Consider the following 18,465-nt stretch of genomic DNA (forward strand, 5'->3'; position numbering starts at 1 on the left):
TCTAAATATTTTCTTGGAAAACTAGATAATGCGGTCGCATCTTGTATACTTATTTTACTTAATATTTGGTACGGTGTTATATTCCAATTTAAATATTTATATGCATTTTATTGCTCAATGTTTTAGAATTTATTTGTGCGTTTAAAAATTGTGCGCTTTGAACGGAAGTAGGACTGTCGGCTCGTCCACAGGAGGCTGTTCCGTCGTATTTACCGCCTCCCTCTTCTCTCCCTCTCCACTTGTTCGTCAGGAATCCTCATTAGAGTTCTCCGTTGCTGTCATCGTCAAGCTGAGGAAACGCAACCGCATTGTCTGTCTCGAAAATTAACATTATAAAACCTTCGCCCGTACGTGTACCCACAGGTAAGACTGACGTTTTTAGCGCGGACAACATATTGTACTTTTTGTTTTTTGGAGGCGGGGAGCAATTATTGCGCAGCATAAGCTAAACTAGCTAACTTGACGTGCTTGGAAACTTTAATTTGATTACAAATGACATAACTGACCTCCTATTCTTGGGGGGGGGGGCTTTTGAAGGGTAACTTTTAAGGAATTTGAATTAGGGTGAATGACTAACAAGTCAACACGGTAGCATACAGGTAGCCGAGTCACCTGCCGACCGCAGTCACACTGCACCTGTTTGTGTCCTCGCCCGAAACTGTTGAGTTCAAGCGACACCCTGCTGTCTTACTGCATTTTTCTTGTTTATTTCTCGTATTTGTTTATTCACAACTTTAATTGTCGACAGTGTGATGGTGACTGAAGACCAGTTTTACTTGATTAATGTACTTTTCTGGTGCCTGTTTCATCTGTCATGTTGCGCGCGGATTGATACTTTAAAAGCGAGATTGAGACAAAATAGTGCGGTAGGCTGGCAGCACAAGTGGCAAAAATACACTATATATATATATATATATATATATATATATGCATATTGGCAAGACTATTTGAAAAAACACCTCAATATTATGAGAAAAATATGTAATTTGGCAAAGAGAAATATAAGTGGCAAAGTCAAAAATATAAGAACGTGTGATAACTGAGGAAAAAGTAAAAACATTGTTTTGGACTAAAACAAAGTATTTCAAATTAGGCAAAATATCGAACTATGAAGATTAGAGTGCCTTGAGGTTAGTTATTGATGTTGGAAAAGTTATTGCTGTGATTTATCTTGGTTTTATTTTATTTCTATCTCATACTGGCCTTTGAACAGGAGGTGTGTTGACTTTATATATCCTCTGAATCTTTGCTGGCAAGCACATGGAATATTGATGATTTGACTCCCCTTGCCAGGCACCCATAGCTAAAAAGCTTTTTATAGTTCACAAGAAAACTGCATCTTATGTGACAAATAAAACTGTAGTAAGTAGTAGGCTGTGCATAGGCGTGTATGTTGATTTGAGTTTAGCGTATATGTTGTGTACTGCGTAGACAATGTTGAGTTGTGCGGAGGATGGTGCAGCGTTTGCTGTGTGCACTGGCTGTGCAGCAGGCCACCTGGCAGACTTGCTGGTCGAGTTCCTTGTGTTGTGATGTGTGGGAATGACCCCGTATTTCACACTGACTTCCACCCAGTCTATTGAGGTGTGGGTTCGCCCCTAGGAGGAAGGCTTGGGGGTCAGTTTTAATGTTCAGATTTTTGGTAGCCTAATTGAAAGAAAAAACTGAGCGAAAAAGCTGCTTTGACCTGCAACTTTTGAGACATTCACCTCCAACCCCTTCCAAATAAAAATGTCAGGGCTCTTAATAGCTCGATGCCTCCTAATGCTATGATGTTCTACCCTGCTGAAAGCGGGGCATCTTCCACGTCACGTGAATGTCAGCCGGCGGTGGCTTGTTTTTGTTTTTACTGTGCTGGACATGATGATATTAAGATCTGCATGTTGCACCTTCGGCAGGTATGAGCAGATGAAAGCTAACTGCCGCCATCACATCTGGGCCGTGACGACGTTTCCCACAGTGCGCTTGCAGTGTTTGTCAGGGATCTGGTCCGACCTGAGCTCCTGGCAGGCTTCACTGATTTTGCGCTGCCGTGTTGTTTGGATTCGAAGGCTCCCTTCTTGTCTCTCTTTTGCAGGGAGCTGCTGTGTCAACACACTATCAACGCTCTTAATCATTCAACCCTTCTCTTCTGTTGTCCTTTTCGGTTCAACCCACGGCTGTAGGCAGATGGCCGACCGGCTCTCAGATAACTTGTTAACCTCTGAGCCCGTTTTGAACCGCGTTGCTAAGCAACACCGAGGAAATGAGAATGCTACAATGTCAAGTAGGCAGTTTAGAGCTTGTTGACTGTAACGGTGTAAATTTATTGTTCCCTCAAAATAACTCAACATGTACCCATTAATTGTGGGGGGGGTCTCATGAAACCCACTTTTCTTGTGCAAAGAATCTATTTTAGGGGTCTCCAAACAAACTCAGTTGCGCTCTCTGGAAAGCTAAAAAAAAAAAAACTGCCCCCAACACTGCTGGTCTCGTAAGTTGGGTCGACACGTGTATCATAACAGGACTCATGAAAAGCCCCACGGAAGACTCATGTACAAAATTCAAGTTGTTTTCTTTTTGTCTTTGTACTCAGTGTACCAGATGGCATCCCTGGTTCCCTCCTGGCTCCAGGCATGACAGTCACCCCCACCCAAGACAAAGCTCAGCCCGGTTCACCCTCGTACAAGGACGCTGCAAGAAACTTCAGGTGTGCCGGCGGCAATGACTCTGATCAACTGGTTTCTCCTCATACTTGACTCACATTTCACATCCCACACAAAACGGCTGAAGAAACAAACACTGCTTCATTTGGGCAAACGCTAAGCTAGGTTGTGTGTGATTAGCAAGAAGTGAATATTGGTATTGGTATTGAGCAATGTTTCCACTCTAACTGTTTTTCCACATCTACAAATAGATCCGACCCGGCACGGATGGATGAGGTGGAGGGCATCCGGGGGAGGGTTGTCGTCGAGGATGCCATTTCCCTGGCAGAGCCCATCAATCTGGAAGGTCAGCTCTTCTCTGGCACAAAGTGGCTTTTTTTTCTGTCTTCTGGCAGAAAGAAATGTGTCAATGTTTGTTTTAATGTCAATGTTTCTCCTCCAGATGGCCATTACTCTGTGCTGCGAGGCGGGCTGGAGTTTGACAGTCAGAACCTGGAAGCAGAATCATGGAGCGCGGCAGTCAACCCAGACTACATGCAAACTCTGGACCGAGAGGCCATCAAAAGACAGGATGTCATCTATGGTGCGCACTAGCTACACATGGATGTGCTGCTTCAGAAGCAGTGACTGCAATTTATTTGTTTTGCGATTTCCTAGAGCTGATGCAGACAGAGATGCACCATGTACGCACGTTGAAGATCCTCCGGCACGTCTACATGCACGAGCTGCGCCAGTCCCAGCTGCTGAACGAAGACAAAGTGGACACGCTGTTCCCCGGCTTGGACGCCCTGCTCACGCTGCACCAGCACTTCCTGGACAGCCTCAAGTTGCGCCAAAGTCAGTGTCAAGAGCGGGGTAGTCCCAACGGCTACCAGATCACGCAGCTGGGAGACATACTCATTTCACAGGTAGGGCAGATGCTGGAGAACGGGCTGCCTTTTTTTAAAACTGTGAGTGAAGAAATGTTTGTGCTTCTGAACAATGTTACTTTTTTTTTTTACCTTAGTTTTCTGGCTCGGTGGGTAAAAAAATGAAGGAGTGGTACGGACTTTTCTGTAGCCGTCACACCGAAGCTGTCAGCTTTTACAAGGAGCAGCTACAAAGCAACAAGAAGTTTCAAAGCCTCATGAAGGTAAGCGAGACACCAACTCTCGGCCCAGAGCTGAAACCTGAGAGGGAGCCTCGTTCATTTTCCGACCTATCCGGACTGCGAGCCACAGATGGATCAGTTTACTGCTGAAGATGATGGAAAATAATTGAGTTTTAAATGGGGGGTGCTTAGAGTTTTTCACTTTAATTTCATGTGCGTGTCTTCCACCAGAAAATTGGTCAGCTGGCCCTGGTGAGAAGGTTGGGTATCCCTGAGTGTTTCCTACTGGTGACGCAGCGCATCACAAAGTACCCCGTCCTGGTGGAGCGACTCATACAGAACACTGAGGGTAAACAATAAGTGGAACTATTCTCTCATTTGCAATTTCTTGTACATACTCTTCACAAACCCCGCCCCCCTAATATACGGTACGCCTTTCAGTCGACACCGACGAGCACGAGTCTCTGCTCCAAGGCCTGGCGGCCATCAAGGACACCATCTCCCGAGTGAACGACAGCGTCAGGCACTACGAGCAGGCCTCCCGCCTCCGTGAGATCTATTTTCGACTGGAGCCCAAGTCGGTGGGGCGACTGAAAGACGGCCAGCTCATCCGCCGGGAGGATCTGATCCAGGGCAACCGGACTCTGCTACACGAAGGCCCTGTCACCTGGAAGTCTTCTGGCAGACAGAAAGGTACATTTCTTATTCTTGACAAAGGGTGTGGACTGACTCTTCTTTGATCTTCCTCAGAGATACATGCTGTGCTGCTGTCAGATGTGCTCCTGCTCTTACAAGATAAAGATCAGAAGTTTGTTTTTGCTGCTGTAGTGAGTGACATGTCAGGGGGGGGCATCTCTGGTTAATTAAGATTTAAAAAAAAAAAAAAAACCACAGACCTTGGTGTTTTCTCACGCAGGACAATAAACCGCCGGTGATCAGCCTTCAAAACCTGATTCTGAGGGAGGTGGCCCATGAGGATAAGGCCATGTTCCTCATCTGCGCATTCGTCTCCACACCGCAGGAGGTGTACGAGATGTACGAGCTGCACACTGGCTCCAAGGATGAGCGCGTTGCCTGGATGGGCCGCATACGAGACGCCATAAATCGGTGAGAAAGCTTCCTGGGTCTACGTGCTGCTTTGCTCTTGAAATGGCTTCGTCCATTTCAAAATGGTGACTGTTATTGCGGTCCAGTTACGCAGAGGAGGACAAAGACTTCCAGGAACTGAAGAGTAGACTGCAAGAATATCGAGGTAAGAGTAGAGACATTTTTTGTGTTTCCGTACTTATTCATATTAATAATGCTAGTTTATTTATTTATTTATTTAATGGGCAGAGCGTTTAAAGGCCAGAGATGAGCACATCGAGCTGTGCCTGTCCGAGAAGTTGCACATTTTCAGCGTTATGTATCAAGACATGACCGGCCAAGAGAGCCCTGCAAGAAGGCTATTGCTGCGAGGAGACCCCACTGATCTCCAGCAGGGCGAAACATTGCTCAAAGGAGCCCTCACTGAAGGTAGGAAAAAAAATTCACATTTCTATGTCTTTTGACTTGTGCTGATGGTGACGGGGTTCCTTTTTTTTCTATGTTCTTTATTGGACGCCTTTCCACAGTGGAAAGTCTTCAAAACCTGCTCTTTAGCACAAGAAAATACCCCAATAACATCCAGGTGGGCGATCACGTAATACCGTGGAGGTCACACGGGAGGGCCGAGGCCTCGGGGCCGGCCGACATGAACCCATCTGCAAGTAAGATCCGTTGGACACACTGGAATGATGAATCTAATTATCATAGTTTCCCAGATAAGCCTAACTGTTGTAGCAGTCGGGGGAAAAAAAAACTGTCAAACTGTAACCACTGCATTAAATTCAGGCATGGTCCCTCACGATAAGATGTCCCCTTCGTTGTGTTGATCAGATCACACGTCTTCCGATGGGGATGCGGTCGACAGGCTAAGCGGCGGCAGCTTTGAAGCCAATGACGCTCAGTTGTACTCCGAGAGCCGGGAGCAGCCTGTGAGTGACGTCAACGTAAAGCTTAGGCCCATCGTCTGGCACGTTATATGAAACCTTCTTTTTGCGGTCTCCTGAAGGCAAACAGCTACGCGTGGGGGCCTAGTTGGGCTTCAGCCGCCAGCGACTTCCAAGCTGAGGTGACACTTTATCCTCTGAGTCATACGATCGCTGGTGGAGCTTGGATTTTTTTTTCCTCTGGGATTTTTTTTTTTTTTTTTTTTAAATTCAGAATACGTACTGTATGTTCCCTATGAAGGATGGGTGGAAATGTGGGAAACAAATCGTACAATAACCAAAGGTCACTTATGACTCTTAATTAGAGGTCTCATTTCCCATGACTATCATTTGGTTTGCAGGTGCATGACCGTGTCATACTGCTAGCCCAGAGGCTGTACACATTACAGGTAAGTTGTGAACTGCTTTGCCACCACCATGAAACAAATGGTTTGTGAACATGATTATTTTTCAACCTTGGCCCACCAGGCCATCGTGGCCCAGCAGGACAGTCAGATCGAGCTCCAGCACATCCTGCGCTCAGACGGCGGCAGAGCCTCGCGGCTCTCCAGCAGCACCTTGCTGGAGCAGGAGAAGCAGCGCAATCTGGAGAAGCACAAGGAGGACCTGGCCAACCTGCACAAGATGCAGGCGCAACACCGCGAGGCGCAGCAACGCTGGGAGAAGGACCGAGAACGCCAGAGTGTCTACATGGAGGCGCTGGAGACCCAGCTGAAGCTGCGGGAGGACGAGTGCCTCAGGCGTGAGGAGAGGCTCCGCCAGGAGAAGGCGGAGTACAACAGGCAGTGGGAGAACTACCAGCAGGGTCTGGAGCGCCTCAGGGAGACCACCAAAGCCGTGGAGAGGGAAAAAGAAAGCCTGAAACAGGAGAAAGAACGTCTGGAAGAGAAGTTGAAGAAGTACACGGAGGCTCTGAACGCGGGGAACGTCAACTATGATGATGTGGTGAGTTTGAACCACGTAGTAAGGTAATTGTGGCGTGCTATAGAAGTTCAAATACATATATGTTCATGTGTGCGATATGTTTCCTCCCCCAGTACGTCAGTCTGTCCAGCTACCAGTCATTCAGGGGCAGCCTCGCCACCAGCCCGAACGGAGGCGCCCCACGTCCGCATGTCCTACTGGCCAGCGCCCGCGACAATAAGAAGGAGACGCCGCCTAAAGTCCCGCCGCGCAAGGAGAGCATGAGCATCCCTCCGGCGGCCAAGCCCGAGCTGCCCGTGCACCTGGTCAGCACCACCAACCAGGTGCACAAGGCGGCCGGCGTGGTGCAGCAAATCCCCACCAAGCTAGCCACCAAAGCCAAGGACAAGGGCTTCCGTATGAAGGCGTCGCACCAGAGGGCCCACAGCGCAGGTAATCATCATCATCCGACGTCCTCCATGACACGTCTGCTTTCCATTCATGGTGGACCACTACCAACCATCATCTATTCATATTTACTGTTATCTATCGTATCATCTGTCCTATCTCCATGTTTGACGTCTCTGTGCTCGCAGCCTCCATCGACGTGAGCCAGCTTGTGCCCATCAGAGTGACGGGGAAGGAAGGAGGCAGTATGAGAGCCGTCTCCCTCTCGGGTAAAATAATACAAGATGTTTTTAGGATTCCGCCCTGTTTACCTTTTGACATTGTGAGCCCAAGATGACACCTATCAATCGCTCCATCGATCAGAAGTGACTTATCTAATTTGTTTCAATGTTGCATTTAACTTAGATGACACGTCTGGACAAGGCAGAAGTGACGTGAAAACGTCGCAGTCCTTCATGCATTTTCGAAGTCATGTGGAGGCCCAGCCCCCAGTCCCACCCCCATTCCCCAAGGAAGTGCTGGAGAAGCCAAAGGAGAAGGTGATATTCCTTTAATTCATGCTATTATGGACTAAGAAGTGGAAGGACTATGTCTACTTCAAGGTATTGGACTCAAATATGTTTTTCTCAAAACATTTTTGCGTGAGATGGGGAAGGGCAGAAGCCATTTTGCACAGTGGAAAAAAAAATTAATGTACTGATGTTCTTAGATTGCCAAACACTTTTTTTGACAAGTGTATTTTTTTATTCCAAATGAATGCTATGTTTTATGACCTTTTTAATTTAATGGTGTGTGGAAGCTACTGCAAAACAGAGTTCAGAACAAGCACAGCTTTTGATAAAAAAAAAAAGCTGCAATATTGAAATATTTTTCCCTAGCTAATAGTCTACGGAATAATTAAGACTTCACTGTTTTATTGATATTTATTGTCTTAGGATGGATGTGTATATATATATATATATATATATATCGAGAAAAATTAACTCAATAATTGTAGATGCTGTTTCTTTTTCCGTTTTTCAAAAACAATTTACTTAACTAAATGTATGGTAGGAGAGGAAGAATAAAAATCCACAACACAGATATTTCCGCAAAAGGTGTTCAGTGTTTATTTACTCAATTGCAAAAGTCATTTTTCATTCTGTTGTCTTCAATAGAGACACTGAACACAACTAAAAGGAGTATACATTGATCTTAAAACCTATACAGCATAGGAGAGCACATCATAGATACAAGACACATTATGTACATTAAAAACACAGGAAAAAAAATTGTATAACATATGAGATGTGCAAATGTTTCATACCAACTAACTTGACTCCTAACTTGAATTGTGGCTCCTGTGGGCATCCAAAGTATTTTTATTCAAAGGTTTGCTCCACTAATATAAAGTATTCATTACAGCTTTTAGTTGTAATACTAGGTAGGAAATCCACATCATAGCATGCAAAACAAAACCAAAAATAGATATAGCATAAAGAAAAGGGAATTAAAGAAAAAAAGTACAGCGATCGCACCAACTCGTGCTTGTGTCACGAGACGCATGACTGTCATCAACCAAAAGCATGCATCTGCACATTTCCTCATTTGATGTTAAAACATTCAGTTTGGTTTTCTTCGTGTTTCAATTTTGAATACAGTTCAAATGTGGAGATCCATGCTTTTTGTTGGACAGCAATTACGCGTGTGCGCTAATGCTGTCGTGAGCAAACATTTGGGCATGGTGGGCCTGGATAGGAACATATTCCCTCTTTCTATCCATCTTTCCCTTTCAAAGTGAGGTATAAACAACTTGAGGTGCCTCTTTTAATGTCCATGTAGTGCAACACACTGTGGAAAATAAACTTTTAGTTGAGCTTTTCCTCGTTTTCGGCGAGGGGCACGTCCTGAGGCGGACCGGGGTCTTGGCTCTGATTGGCTGAGTCAGCGCCTGGCGGCACTTTGGGTTGCGTCCCCGCTGTTTGTGTACACTTGATGGGCGCAAGAACTATGGCAGGCTGTGAGGGATAAAAATGAAATGAGGGTGACTTTAATGAAGCTGTCACACATTTTAAACGTCAAGACTCCGATTTCCAATTCATGTATTGATTGACAGTATATTATTGCTGTCCCACAAAAAGCATGTGCCTCCAGTTTTAGGAAATTGATCCAATAGTTCCTCAGCAGCAGAGTAGATAGAACCCGAGAGAATGATAAACAAGCAGTTGGAATGTATAAAATAAAAAAAGGTTATCTTTATTCTATTTAAAGTATCTTTTTGTTTCCTGGGGCCAAAAGCATATTGCGTAGGTGCACACTCATATCAAACTGGTATTCACCACAAATCCGCTGCCGGTCCAGAACTGAGGCAGCTCTCTGCGCCATAGCGCCACCGCCAAGCTGGTGAGCAGAGTGCAAGGCACCAAGTAGAGCAAGGCAGGCTGGCCCATCTGCATCATGGCCAGCGCCACGAAGGTGATCAGCAGGCCCACGCCGTACGCTAAATGTAGGAGAGACGGACGGCTCCGTCGTAAACCCAAAACACGGCCCATTGATTCATCGTTACGTACCGATTGTACAGGCCACAAAGTAGATCCTGGAAGATTGCATCAAAATGTCGAAGCGGTGGCAGTACACCACCAGCAGTCCTGAGGGGGGGGAGCGGGGTGGAATAATGCCAATAGCAGTTTATGTATTTATTATTTAAATTTTAGGGGTCACTTTTGTGAAGAGTTGCGCCTTGCTGTATGTCTAGACTTAGCTTTAGTAGTTGTCATTTAATCACCTGGCACCAGGATGTCGCCAAAGCCCAGCAGGGAGAAGGGCCGATCGCACAGGGCGAGGGGTGAGGAGTTCAAGCGCGGCACCTTGAGCACCATCGGAAGCTGCGGACCACCCCGACAAAATCAAGCTGGGGACCAACTTTTTGGGTAACGTTACACCACTCACCTTTTCGTGCGTGGCTGAGTCGGAGGGGCCTGCCGCCACCTCCACCATGATACTCTCACCGCTCTGCAGAGAGAATGCACCGCATGAAATGACAGACAATTCACAACTTGGAATGAAGAGGCATCTGTGAAGCTACCTTGGTGAAGAAGGGCGTGATGAATACAAAAAAGACGTCATAGACGAAGAGCACTGTCAGTAGTAAAGTGCAAGCCTGCCGCAGAGGAAATGAAGAAATATCACCACTTCAGTTCATAACTTTAAAGATATGTTTGTGTTCTCGTACCTTAAATGTGGGCAGTCTGACAGTTTTGAGCATGTAGAGACAGAAGGCGATGCCCAGGGTGTCCTGCAGCACCCACGCCCACCTTGGACCCAAAAAAAAACCCCTCGGTGACTTTTTGTTCAACAAATAACAGCGTTTTTACACTCACTGATCCTCATTGCGAAACACCATCCAGGTGATGCTGATGGCCACGCACAGTGTTGACAGCAGCAGGGCGCGTACTTGAGGACGCTTGTGCAAGTAGGGAAGGTTGTTCTCTGGAACTCTGTGTCGGGCAGAGGGAATGGAAAAAAAAACAGTATCTCGGGTTCTTATTTGTGCTGGGCCTCTGTTCCAAAGCCCCACAAAGATTGATGGCATTTGGAGTAAGGCGTCAACTGTCTCACCTGCACTTGCAGAAAGGAATGCGGCGCACAAAAGGCCACAAGCAGCTGTAGAGGCCCACGGATGATGCCAGGCAGAAAATGCCTATCACCCATATTGCTGCAACCAAGGAGAAGAACGTGTAGGAACAACTCTTCATATGTACTTCTTGACTTGTTCCAAGTATGCACGTGTGTGTTACCCAGGCTGTCGTAGAAGAAGTAGAGCAACACCAGCATGCTGCAGCACATGACCACAAACACGCAGATCATGATGGGCGTCACGTCCAGAGTCTCCTCGTCCTGCTTGTCCGCCCCATCGTCACGCTTGTGCTTCATGTAGCGCCTGGGTGCGGAAGAAGGAATACAAGGTAGATACCAGTGGAAGCCCCCCGCCTCCTCCGGCTTACTTCTTGCGGTCCTTGCTACCAGCCCAATGGCCACCGACTGCGACAGTTCCCACAGCCATGAGGAAAATGATGACCATGTTGTAGTCCAGCACCGGCTCTTTGGGGGCATACATGGCCACTTGTCTGCCCTTGGCAAACGTCTACCACGGAAACCATCAGTCAACTCAAGTGTGACATTCAAGCATCATTAGCAAAGGGAAAATTCATTTTAAAAAGGAAGAACCTTGCTTATCTCCAGCATGTCAGAGTAGCTGAGCAACGCGACGGGGATGTCAATTTCCTCGTACTGAGTCTTGTTTCCCGCTGGCGGCGTCTGGATTCAAAGCAAATTGCCAGATGCCACCACATTCAATGGGAACCGTTCGATCCGAATGTTACAACTTACCAGTCTGTCCTTGCTAACGATGAGCAGACCCTTGGCCCCGCTCATCTGTGCCAGGCGGACCTTCTCGTAGAAAGTGCAGTTACCCCTCATCACCATGGCGATGCGGTTGGGGAAGCCCCCCTCTGGGACGTCGGTGGGTGAGCACAGGACCGAGGAGGTGAGGTCGTAGATCTGGAGACGCGACTGCAAATACAAGGGAGGGACCAAATGGTGCTCTCCCTGTGTGTATATATATGGAAGCTGGGTACTAGTTGAGTACTCACCGCCTTGTTGAGATCCTGAGGTAGACGTGCCCACTGTGAGTTAAAGAAGATGCAGTAGTCCTTCCCTTTGCTTTCATCGCTGAAATGAGCCATGCCATGCTCTGCTGCCACCTGTATCCATGGACGGGGATCAAAACAGTGGTGCTTTGAGATACAAATAGATGCGAGAGTTTTCAAGGGACTAATTCGACTCGTATCTCAAGGTCCTGTTTTATAACCACTTTTGGTGTTATTCACCTAAAATGGCCGTTTACGTGGAAATGACTCATGGAAAATAACCTTGTACACTCACAGGCCACATCATTAGGTACACTAATACACTGGAACAGTCAAAACAAGACCAATTAAAGACATTTCATCTTTGACAATAGCAGGTTGATGTTCCAAGCATGACTGGATCTTACTAGCATTAGTGCTAGGTAACAAAAGGTGGTGATGGCACACCGAGACACCCCACGCGTGGTTGACGTGAAACATTTTAGTAAGATTAAAATCCAAAAGGTCTTGTGGAATGATTCATCTAATACACGTATGAATCTAATGGGGTAAAATGTCACGCTTCCACCGCGGTGACGAGTTTTAGCGCGAATGCTAGCAGTTAGCTTTACCCACTCTCATCCAAAATGACTCCAGTACGGACGTGCAAGCATTTAAAACACAGTTTAACACTGTTACAGTTGAGCTACATGATGCTACTAAGTTGTCATTTAGTGACATATTTGACCAAGCTATTAAGAGGGAAAAGTGAGTGTTCTGTTTTGTTTTGATCAACGCGGTGACGTTGTGGTTAGCAAGATGTTCGTCGCCGGGCTCAACAGGAAAAGCCCACCGCGGGGGAGGGGATTTTAGGTAGAAAAAATGTCGATTTAAGTATCGCCCACCCACCTGATGGATGACAAAAAGAGCGGCCCAGGTTAGCGCTCCGAGGCCGGGAACCGTCATTGTGAGTCCGGGCTCGTATGTTGCTGCTCTGAGCCCTATCCAACAGAAAAGCAGCCTACCACTAACTGGCTTGAAGACACGCCCCTTCAATGACGTCACACCCGGAAATGTTCCATGGTACGTACATAAAAAATTTAAAAAAGAGAATAAACTATTCCTACCGGAAGACTGCAGTTTTTTTTTTTTATTACAATATGCAGCACTAATAACTACTTAAAATTTATAGAGCACGTCCAATGTGCATGCGTGTATATATCTAAATGGCATTTGTCATTATAAGTCACTGGGCCAACCCAATGGTTTGATATGTCTTTCTATTTGTTATGTTATAGTAAACTATTATTATCGGTGTATTGTGCTTTTGAAGCTTAGCGTCGCGTGCTCCTCTTGACCCACTGCGGCAAGTTAAACCTCGATATGACGTCATTCCATGTTTTCCCTTCTGGAGGGAGGCGTATTTATCTGCGTTAGTAGTTTACGGCAGCACCGGAACTTGGCATATTTTGTTTTTTCAGGAAAATACGATAAATAAGAGAACATCCACAAATTTGCATGCGTAAATATTACAATCCCACTTATTTGACTGGGGAGTATTAATTTGTTTTTTGTTTTTGTATTATCGAAGGCATTCGCCGCCTGTACTCTCCGACTACCCTAACCAAAAGTTTTATTCTGACAAATCACAACGGAAGTTCTGTCAGGGTGTCGTTCACTGGCGTTACGTTTCTACTCAAATGGACAATTACTAGGATCGGAATGCGGCATTAGTAAACCAACAGAAACGTAAGTACTCCCTCTAAAATACGTGACTTTTTTTATGCAAACCGGTCTTTATTAGTTGTTTTTCAACAATCGTCAAGCGTTTCAACAACGGCTTGTTGAGCTAGCTGGTCAGCTAAGCTAACACCGTCTCGAGTGCCGACTGATTCTTTTTTCCTATGCTCCCCCCCAAAAACGATTGTAATCCAAATATCACTTTTTTTTTCTTTCTTAATCTTTCAGCATATTTTTGCTTCATGCGTGCGTGCTGTTTTTTGTTTTGTTTTTCCGCTCCTATCCTAATGTCACAATATGTCCAATACAAAGTTGCGAGTGACTGTCATTCTTGTGATAAATCAAACCTGTTTTCCTGTGTGTTTTCCATCTCCGTGTTTCTTATCACTAAGTAGAAAAGAGTTAAAATGTTAGTACAGTAGTCCCTTTAACTGAGTCATTGGCAAGGAGATGATGTAAGTAGGACTGGAATGCAGGGGGCTCTCTGACATCATCTTCAACACTTGTCCAAATAAGGAGGAAAGAAACGAAAGAGCATGTGATGTCAATTTGAATGTAGTTGCCTCGAGCCAACTCTTTTCTTGTATGTGTGTAATCATGCCTTTGCAGTGTAACGCACACTGACACGTAAAAGGAAGGCTGCCGAGCCAGCAGCTTTGGCGCAGCCGACACGTCATGGCTGGCTTCAGGCAAGAGGATGTGGAGCTGCACTATGAGATGGGAGAGGAGCTGGGCAGGTATATCATAAGCAGATATCTCCAGAGGGTGGTCCTAAAACGCTTGTTTGGTGGCATTACACAAAAAACACTCACGCATACTCTGATTGTGTCTCGTCTCCTCAGCGGTCAGTTCGCCATCGTGCGCAAGTGCAAAGAGAAGAGCTCGGGCAACGAGTATGCCGCCAAGTTCATCAAGAAGCGCCGCCTGTCATCCAGCCGACGGGGTGTGAGCCGCGAGGAGATCGAGCGTGAAGTCAACATCCTGCGCGAGATCCAGCACAGCAACATCATCACATTGCACGACATCTTCGAGAACAAGACGGACGTCATCCTCATCCTGGAGCTGGTGTCCGGCGGCGAGCTCTTTGATTTTCTCGCCGAGAAGGAGTCGCTGAGCGAAGAGGAGGCCACGCAGTTCCTCAAGCAGATCCTGGATGGCGTGCACTACCTGCACCTCAAGCGCATCGCACACTTTGATCTCAAGGTACGGACATGAGACGCTTCATTAGGTACACCAGCAGCAACCAATCCCGTGCTTTATTACTGTATTTGCCGGTGTATTGGTCGACCTTTTTCGATCCAAAATTGACCGAAAAAAATCGACCTCGACTTATACACCGAGTCATAAAATGTAACTTTGTATTCATCGCTTCAAATGTGATGGTAACCAAGGCCGTTTCTCATGCATCTCATTGTGCGTTGCACTTAGAAAATTTGAACCGGGCGGCATGCGCGAGTGCGCGGCCCGCTGGAAGTCGAATGAGGCTCTGCGATCTCCTCCGCGGTGCTTATAAACAGCCGATCCGCTCGGCAGGGGCTATTTTCGGCCACTTGGCGCGTGCGCACGGCCTCCCGGATGTGCCGGGCGGCGTGCGCGAGCTCGCTGGCCGCTGGAAGTCGAATGAGGCTCCGCAATCTCCTCCGCGGTGCTTATAAACAGCCGATCCGCTCAGCGGGGGCTATTTTCGGCCACTTGGCGCGTGCGCATGGCCTCCCGGATATGCCAGGCGGGTGCGCGAGCTCGCCGGCCGCTGGAAGTCAAATGAGGCTCCGCGATCTCCTCCGCGGTGCTTATAAACAGCCGATCCGCTCGGCGGGGGCTATTTTCGGCCACTTGGCGCGTGCGCACGGCCTCCCGGATGTGCCGGGCGGCATGCGCGAGTGCGCTGGCCGCTGGAAGTCGAATGAGGCTCCGCGATCTCCTCCGCGGTGCTTATAAAGTGCCGATCCGCTCGGCTTGGAGCTATTTCCGGCCTCCCGTTGGTGCCGGGCGGCGTGCGCGAGCTCGCCGGCCGCTGGAAGTCGAACGAGGCTCCGCGATCTCCTCCACGGTGCTTATAAACAGCCGATCCGCTCGGCTGGAGTTATTTGCGGCCACTGCGCATGCGCACGGCCTCCCGGAATTTGAACACATTTCGTCAATAAATTTCGCATATTTCTGATTGAATTTTGAAGTTTAATATAATGCAACAATTGAGCTCGACTTATACAAAGGATATATCATAAAATCGTAAATTTCCGTCGAATTTTAGGGGGTCGACCTATACACCGGCAAATACGGTATATCTCTTCATATTTGTATGAAAATCACATAAAATATTTGTTGTCATGTTTCCTTGCAGCCCGAGAACATCATGCTGCTGGACAAAAACGTTCCCAATCCCAGGATAAAGCTCATTGACTTCGGCATCGCCCATCAGATCAAAGCCGGCAACGAGTTCAAGAACATCTTTGGAACGCCTGAGTTTGTAGGTGGGTTTCGCTGCCCAACACCACCTCCACAACTGATTCCGTTTTTTTGCCGAGTGAGCGCCTTTTTGTGGTCCACATCTGTTTCACATTGACGACTTGGTTCCTCTGCACTTTGCAGCTCCAGAAATAGTCAACTACGAACCGCTGGGACTGGAGGCGGACATGTGGTAAGACAACAAACTTCTTTGCTCCGTGACCCTGCTCGACAACATACTGCAAACGTTTGACATCTGCGTTGCTCTTCGTGTAACGTGAGACACTTTGGCAGTAGTCCGGTTTTAACCTGTTTACGATAATTATTTTATTAGCCTATTTAAACATCGTGAGTCTTCCCCATGTGACATTTTCAAGCGATATTTTGTTCTTTCTGCACAGGAGCATCGGCGTCATCACTTACATCCTGTAAGTGTCGTTTCACACAACAGCTGTCAACAGCTTCACTCGGCCATTCTCAAAATTGTCATGACGTTTCCCTGCAGCTTGAGCGGCGCTTCACCGTTCCTTGGCGAGACCAAGCAGGAGACACTGACCAACATCTCAGCGGTCAACTACGACTTTGATGAGGAATACTTCAGTAACACCAGCGAGTTGGCTAAAGATTTCATACGACGCCTGCTGGTCAAAGATCCCAAGTAGCAGACTATAGCTCAATTGGTTTCTTCACATTTTTGCTGTCTCGTTCTGACTGACTTGTCATTGCAGGAAGCGAATGACAATTGACGACAGTCTTCAACATCCATGGATTAAGGTGATTTAACAGCTTCTTTCACTGTTGTAAAAAAAGACTATCACAGATTATCGGTAAAGCGTTTTGTCCCAGCTGATACGAGACGAGATTGTGGTATGAGTTTACAAGATGGACATTGCTGCTTTACTGTCATCCAGGTGATCAAGCGGCGCAACGTGCGTCAGGAGGAGCGCGACCACAAGCCGGAGCGCCGGCGCCTGAAGACCACACGTCTGAAGGAGTACACCATCAAGTCCCACTCCAGCATGCCGCCCAACAACACCTACGTCAACTTCGAGCGCTTCTCGCAAGTCCTGGAGGAGATCGCGGCGGCCGAGCAGGGGCTTCGCCAGCTAGAGCGCAACCGGCGCTCGTGCCGCGACGACGTGGCGGCGCTGCTGTCCATCTACGAGGAGAAGGAGGGCTGGTACAAGGAGGAGAGCCGAGGCATCTCGGGCCAGCTGGGCGCCGTCCGCCAGGAGCTGCAACGCACGCAAGCGCAACGCAAGAAGAGCCAGGAAGATGCCCGGGGAGCCGCGCAGGCTGCCGGTGCGCTCAAGCGCAAGTTTGGACGCCTGGAGAACCGCTATGAGGCGCTGGCCGAGCAGGTGGCACATGAGGTGCGCTGGGTGGAGGAGCTGGTGCGCTCCATCGCCGCAGACAAGGACCGGCAAGAGAGCGCACCTTGAGGCTGCGTTTCAACACGCTCCTCACCTTTAATTTATTATTTTACACTTTTTTTTCCTTTTTTTTTTTTGAACGGGCTGTCATTTTTACTCGCTCATTAAATTTTTTATTATTTTGTTTTTATTAACATCAGCTTGTCACAAATGAGGCAGGGCAACCATGTGCAACATAAACTTTTTAATTAGGGTAAAGGGAAAAAGGGGAAACTGGAACTCCAGCAGAGAAGGTGCACGGAGCAGAGCGTGCAGACAAGGGCAAGGCAAGTTTGTAGTCAGTGAGAGGTCGAAGGTCAGAGCTAACAGAAAAAGAAAAACAGGCGGGAAGCAAGCGGGCGTTTTGCTACAAAGTCAATCAGTAAACGGGAACAGAGCAAGAACAGGTATGTGTGTGTCTAAGTAGACAAACAGGCAGGAGTGATGGCAGTTTGAATAGTTACCCAACATTCCATTGTTTTTTCATTGGTTTTTTTTTGTTTTTACACATTCCATACTTTGTATAGAAAGAACAAACATATTTTTTACCCCATTGGCACTTATGATTAGAGCAGTGTTTGAAAATATATTTTTTATTGTATATGTGTAAACAAGCTGGAAACATTTGACAACTTTTTTCAAATAAAATGTTTTCCCTGTAAATTGTTTTTGTACAGTCTTAACACCTGGACTAACATCTACATAACTTTCTGTTCAGCTAAACATCTCATGTCCTGGGCCTTGGTTACAGTCTACTACGTAGAATACCTTCCATGGAACTACACACATTCATTTATTCATTCATCATCGGGGTCAACCACACACTACTAGGTGCTGTCATAAAGCAACGAAGGTCCCAGGAGATAGCCTTTACCAGGATTGATTTCAAAGCATTATTATTATTACTTGACTTCGGTATAACGGCAAAGACAAGCAGTATAATATATATATTTTGATATGGCATCTTTACTTCATTTCATTCATTTTTACATTTTATTATTGATCACAATGGCACCTGGGAGTATGTAGGTGACGGGAAGGTGACTGCTGTTGGTAGCTGCAGGCGTTACAAAAATAGACTGCTGAGTGCTGACAGCAGCAAATGGAGGCAAGCTGCTTCTGGACATCACCAGCAAAAAAATGATTAATGAGGTGTAAAATATGGCCTGGGAGAAAAAAACAACA

The 18,465-nt window shown here is 46.9% G+C and overlaps 3 protein-coding genes across 4 annotated transcripts; 2 read left to right on the forward strand and 1 right to left on the reverse strand.

The window, feature by feature from the left end:
• The first annotated feature begins 194 nt into the window (after positions 1-194).
• LOC148387058 (rho guanine nucleotide exchange factor 18-like) lies at positions 195-8,172 on the forward strand. Its single transcript, XM_088395353.1, has 20 exons — positions 195-363; positions 2,576-2,689; positions 2,897-2,991; positions 3,088-3,228; positions 3,303-3,553; positions 3,652-3,777; positions 3,967-4,084; positions 4,177-4,428; positions 4,486-4,562; positions 4,652-4,842; positions 4,929-4,987; positions 5,071-5,250; positions 5,349-5,483; positions 5,653-5,750; positions 5,828-5,887; positions 6,107-6,154; positions 6,234-6,710; positions 6,803-7,121; positions 7,265-7,345; positions 7,482-8,172. The coding sequence occupies exons 2-20, from the start codon at positions 2,616-2,618 to the stop codon at positions 7,628-7,630; spliced, it is 2,931 nt and encodes a 976-aa protein (XP_088251479.1). The 5' UTR covers positions 195-363; positions 2,576-2,615; the 3' UTR covers positions 7,631-8,172.
• On the reverse strand, positions 8,162-12,749 carry sppl2b (signal peptide peptidase like 2B). Of its 2 annotated transcripts, XM_088395355.1 has the most exons (15): positions 12,593-12,749; positions 11,708-11,818; positions 11,445-11,627; positions 11,283-11,372; positions 11,060-11,199; positions 10,853-10,995; positions 10,674-10,770; positions 10,436-10,552; positions 10,288-10,369; positions 10,141-10,215; positions 10,005-10,067; positions 9,841-9,940; positions 9,626-9,703; positions 9,395-9,555; positions 8,162-9,073 (listed from the first exon to the last, which is right to left on the reverse strand). In XM_088395355.1, exons 1-15 carry the CDS (start codon positions 12,647-12,649, stop codon positions 8,924-8,926), a joined length of 1,647 nt encoding a protein of 548 aa, XP_088251481.1. In that variant the 5' UTR covers positions 12,650-12,749; the 3' UTR covers positions 8,162-8,923. The 2 variants fall into 2 exon arrangements, with proteins under 2 accessions (XP_088251481.1, XP_088251482.1); XM_088395356.1 differs by lacking the exon at positions 9,395-9,555.
• Positions 12,750-13,131: 382 nt separating this feature from the next.
• On the forward strand, positions 13,132-17,943 carry dapk3 (death-associated protein kinase 3). Its single transcript, XM_088395357.1, has 9 exons — positions 13,132-13,432; positions 14,033-14,160; positions 14,266-14,626; positions 15,765-15,894; positions 16,013-16,061; positions 16,270-16,296; positions 16,374-16,526; positions 16,597-16,642; positions 16,780-17,943. The coding sequence occupies exons 2-9, from the start codon at positions 14,099-14,101 to the stop codon at positions 17,308-17,310; spliced, it is 1,359 nt and encodes a 452-aa protein (XP_088251483.1). The 5' UTR covers positions 13,132-13,432; positions 14,033-14,098; the 3' UTR covers positions 17,311-17,943.
• Positions 17,944-18,465: the final 522 nt, after the last annotated feature.

The sequence above is a fragment of the Syngnathus floridae genome, chromosome 14 (genome assembly GCF_059516105.1).
Source record: "Syngnathus floridae isolate MCC-2025c chromosome 14, RoL_Sflo_1.0, whole genome shotgun sequence".
NCBI classification, from domain to species: Eukaryota; Metazoa; Chordata; class Actinopteri; order Syngnathiformes; family Syngnathidae; genus Syngnathus; species Syngnathus floridae.

Bases quoted from the DNA above. Each gene is read 5' to 3' on its own strand.
- LOC148387058 (XM_088395353.1), top strand. From the start codon at position 2,616: ATGACAGTCACCCCCACCCAAGACAAAGCTCAGCCCGGTTCACCCTCG. The intron at 3,229-3,302 runs GTGCGCACTAGC...GCGATTTCCTAG, and splicing joins AAGACAGGATGTCATCTATG to AGCTGATGCAGACAGAGATG. The intron at 3,778-3,966 runs GTAAGCGAGACA...GTCTTCCACCAG, and splicing joins AGTTTCAAAGCCTCATGAAG to AAAATTGGTCAGCTGGCCCT.
- sppl2b (XM_088395355.1), bottom strand. From the start codon at position 12,649: ATGACGGTTCCCGGCCTCGGAGCGCTAACCTGGGCCGCTCTTTTTGTC. The intron at 11,200-11,282 runs GTTCTTCCTTTT...TTTCCGTGGTAG, and splicing joins ACATGCTGGAGATAAGCAAG to ACGTTTGCCAAGGGCAGACA. The intron at 10,370-10,435 runs GTGAGTGTAAAA...TTTGGGTCCAAG, and splicing joins GTGTTTCGCAATGAGGATCA to GTGGGCGTGGGTGCTGCAGG.
- dapk3 (XM_088395357.1), top strand. From the start codon at position 14,099: ATGGCTGGCTTCAGGCAAGAGGATGTGGAGCTGCACTATGAGATGGGA. The intron at 14,161-14,265 runs GTATATCATAAG...TCGTCTCCTCAG, and splicing joins ATGGGAGAGGAGCTGGGCAG to CGGTCAGTTCGCCATCGTGC. The intron at 16,527-16,596 runs GTAGCAGACTAT...TTGTCATTGCAG, and splicing joins CTGCTGGTCAAAGATCCCAA to GAAGCGAATGACAATTGACG.